The sequence below is a fragment of the Phaethon lepturus genome, unplaced genomic scaffold (assembly GCF_000687285.1).
Source record: "Phaethon lepturus isolate BGI_N335 unplaced genomic scaffold, ASM68728v1 scaffold10858, whole genome shotgun sequence".
NCBI classification, from domain to species: domain Eukaryota; kingdom Metazoa; phylum Chordata; class Aves; order Phaethontiformes; family Phaethontidae; genus Phaethon; species Phaethon lepturus.
This window is the reverse complement of record NW_010558319.1, coordinates 12,351-15,894: the sequence shown is the minus strand read 5'-3', so window position 1 is coordinate 15,894 and position 3,544 is coordinate 12,351. Positions and strand designations below refer to the sequence as shown.

Below are 3,544 nucleotides of genomic sequence, written 5' to 3'. Positions count from 1 at the left end.
CCCGCGTCCTGGCTGCCCGCCCCTGGGCTGCCGCCGGTACCGGATGGAGAAGGCGCGTTGCCGCCCGATGAAAGGCGGCGTTAAAATGCCGGGGCGAGAAGCCTGCGCCCGGCGGGTTTAGCACTGGCGTTTCCTCGGCTGGAACGCGACCGTAAATTGCTGTATAGGTGGGGGTAGGTCTGCTGTGTCGCACGCCCTGGGATGCAGTGCCGGCCAAGTCAAGCCAGCAGGTGCTTCCTAGGACGTTACAGCAGTAGGGGCACCTCTCGCTGCCGTGTGGCGTGCGGCGCGTTGCGCGTTACTCGTGCTCTGTAACTAACAGTGAGACGGCAGGTAAGAACTGCTTGCGTTCAGCATTTCCCACCATCTGCCGTAGCCATTAACAACTCCTTACAAACACGTTCGGGTTTCTGTACTCCCCTTGGGGCGCAGCGCGCTCGCAGCCTCTTGTACCCGAAGGGGCAGAGTTTCCCCAGCAAAACTCACCGGCGCCGTCGCTTCGTGGTGTTGGAGAGTTGATGGAGCTGTTTTCACTCTTTTTTTTAATCTCCTTTTATTTACTGAGATTTGTTTTCTCGTTGAGTCCTGGTTTAATTTAACCTGGGCTTAAGTTGAGGGGAAACACTTTTTACACGGGTTTATGGAGGTTAGTGGATTTAAAACTGCTGAAGCATATAGTATTGTGATTAAACCATGCTCAAGGAATGGTGACTATATATAGAGGCGTGAATAAAAATAATTTATTAATTGATACAATAGATGTGCAGGGGTGGGGTTTTTTTCTCCTTTAATGCTTACAGTTGTAGGCTAGTTTCTCAATTCATTTAATACTTACTTTTTTATTCTGTATTTAGTAGAGCAAAGACAAAAACAGCATTTTCAAGGTATTTGATGTGTGTAACTGCTCGTGTGTGGTATCTCCAGGATGACCCACATCTTTTTCAGAGTTGCAGCTGGAGGATGCAAGGTCCCAGGCAGGGCTGGGCATGGGCACGGGCAGGGGCTGCAGCAGAGGGAACAGCAGCAATAACTGGGCTGGTTGTGGTTCAAATCACTCAGGAAATACCTTTTTCAAACAGATGGCTCGGAAATCATGCTGTATCTCTGCTCTCAGGCTGGTGGCCTAATCCTCAGGGGTATGGAAATGAGCTCAGGCTTTCTTGAAGAAACCGGTGTGGGCTTAACGCGTAATGCCCCCACTGTCCCTTCCTGGGCACTGGTGGCCACTCTGTTGTCCCCACAGGTCCCGAGAGGCGCAGGGGGAGCGAACCCCCGTGTCCTGCCGCGGCGTGGCTTTGCTGCGGCAGGTGAGCTGAGGTCACTTGTATCCAGCCCAACACCCTCCGTGGAGCGCGGCCGCCGTGCTCACGCCACAGGAGCCAAGAGGCAGAAGCGCTGCGTCCCTGCTGGAGAAGGAGCAAGGTCGTTCCCTGGGCATCCTCGCAGCATCATGACTCTCCAGGTAAGCAATTCTGCATCTGGTGAGACACAAATGCACGGAGAAGGAGAAGGGAGGGATGAGCTGTCCATCTGTGCGATGCTGTGTCAGGGACAGTGGTATTTCTTCGGCATGAGGATTATTCCTGAAAAATCAAGGTTACCTTGTGGCATGGGAAATTTACCTAAGCCTTTTGAGGTTAAATAATGCACAACTTTTCGCAAGTGGAGGGTGAGAGGCATGCTGCTTATTTTGAACTATTTTTGAACTATTCATAGGTTGTGTAATTTTTTGGAGCCTTAGAGCATGTGTGAATTATTTTTCTTTGCATGTGCATCTGAGTTTGCTAGGACTGGATTATGCATTGAAAGGTAGGTATTTATTTTCCTCCGTTGTAACTAGTTACTTGGAGCTATAAAAGGAGGATGGACACTTCTAACACACATGTATGTGTGCATTTGGGAAGCGTGAGTAATTTTTAAGAGAGTTGTGCATATTTTTTTTAGGGTGTGTACATCTTTGGAGTGCCACATTTTGATGGGCTTGTGTTTTGGTAGGAAAGCTTCTACTTTCTGCCTTTTGGCTAGAGAGAGCTTCCTTCTATCTTCTCTCTGACTATAGATTTAAATAGTTCTTCAGGAAATGATCTTCATTGCTGGCTTTTAGCCTCCTGCCTTTGCCATAGCAAACTATGAATGCTTCCCTTGTCTTGCCCCTGCCCTGATGGATTAGGCTATTTTTCTTCATTAGGTTTTCTGTTTTCCCTTTCATTTCAAGATTTGCAAGCCCTTTTATCCCGGTTTCATTATAATGTCTGTCTCAGCTTGGTTAGTGTGCGTGTTTTGCAAAGAGTGAGCAACATAATGCTCTGACCTAGATGCAGGGTGTGTATTGCCAGTAGCTCAGCAATTTTCTTCTGAGCTGTAATTATATCGAATGGCACAGAGGTTTCATTGTGGTGTTTTACAGCTAAGAGGAAGAATCCTCTTTCTTTAGTGGGTGAGAATTGCCAAATCCCAAACATAACACCACCTTTGTTTAATTAGTGGTTACTGAAATTATGGTTTGTTTCATTCTGCTTTGAATTCACTCTAGAAAATAAGTTTATTAGCCTGATGATTAAGCAATGAGCCATAAATCACTGTTATAAAGAGTTGAGTGCAGTATGATATGCCATTCCTCTGCTGTAAACAGTTACATTTTCACATAAAAATCAGTAGTTGAAATATTATGATACCCTACACATTCTGCATTAGACATTATAGAGATTTTTCTATCCACTGACACTTTGGTTGACAGCTACCATCCATATCCATAAAAATTCATTGAATAGAGCTTTGTGGGAATGAGAACACAATGAATAAAGTAATGTTTTCATCAGGAAGGCTGTAAAAGATGTATAAGTTTTGCAAACTGGTAAAATATTCTGCTGTAAATGAAGGATTCATTCAAGTTTTTTTCTTTGCAAAACGGGAGTGTGTGATAACAGTCTGATGATTTGTGCATTTATCTTTCATGCATGTGTGTATGTTTGTGTCTGTATATATACTTATGCTTTTAATTTGATGAGTTAAAGGAAATTTTATCAGCACATGATTAAAAGGAAATTATATTATTATAGGCTGCTCCTAAGCATGTTGTATAAGCAAGCAAATCCTAAGCAACTGTCTGTGCACAATGATTGGCTAGAGGGAAATGAAGAAGAAAATGTTTAGTATTTAAATTTCATTTCTGCATATTTCTTGCTGTGTAAGATACACATTTGCATATTTTTAAAACAGTGTCTTGTGATAGTTGCCTATAGATCCAAACAGAATAAAAGCATATGAAGATAAGCAGCTTTCCTTCCTTAATTTATTTTTTTGAGTTATCTTTTGTCTAGTACAAGTCTAACAACACTTCTGGTTCATTCTTACTGTGAAGTTTAGATCAGAAAACAAGTCAAGGCGTGTGGAAGATTTCCACTGACTTGAATGGTCCTTGTACATCAATGCTGGCAGAGGCTCACATGCAGTGGTGGCCACAGTACAAAGATGAAGATAAAACTTATTTAAACTTTAATCAATTGTGGCAACTCAGTTATGTTTTATTATTGATATCACTTCT

General features: G+C 43.5%; 1 protein-coding gene across 1 annotated transcript in view; it reads left to right on the top strand.

The window, feature by feature from the left end:
- The first annotated feature begins 1,450 nt into the window (after positions 1-1,450).
- Positions 1,451-3,544, top strand: part of ACBD7 (acyl-CoA binding domain containing 7) — a 9,348-nt gene continuing 7,254 nt past the window's right edge. The window contains exon 1 of the mRNA XM_010293030.1: positions 1,451-1,462. Within this exon, the coding sequence (XP_010291332.1) occupies positions 1,451-1,462 (12 nt within the window). The remainder of the gene's footprint in view (positions 1,463-3,544) is intronic.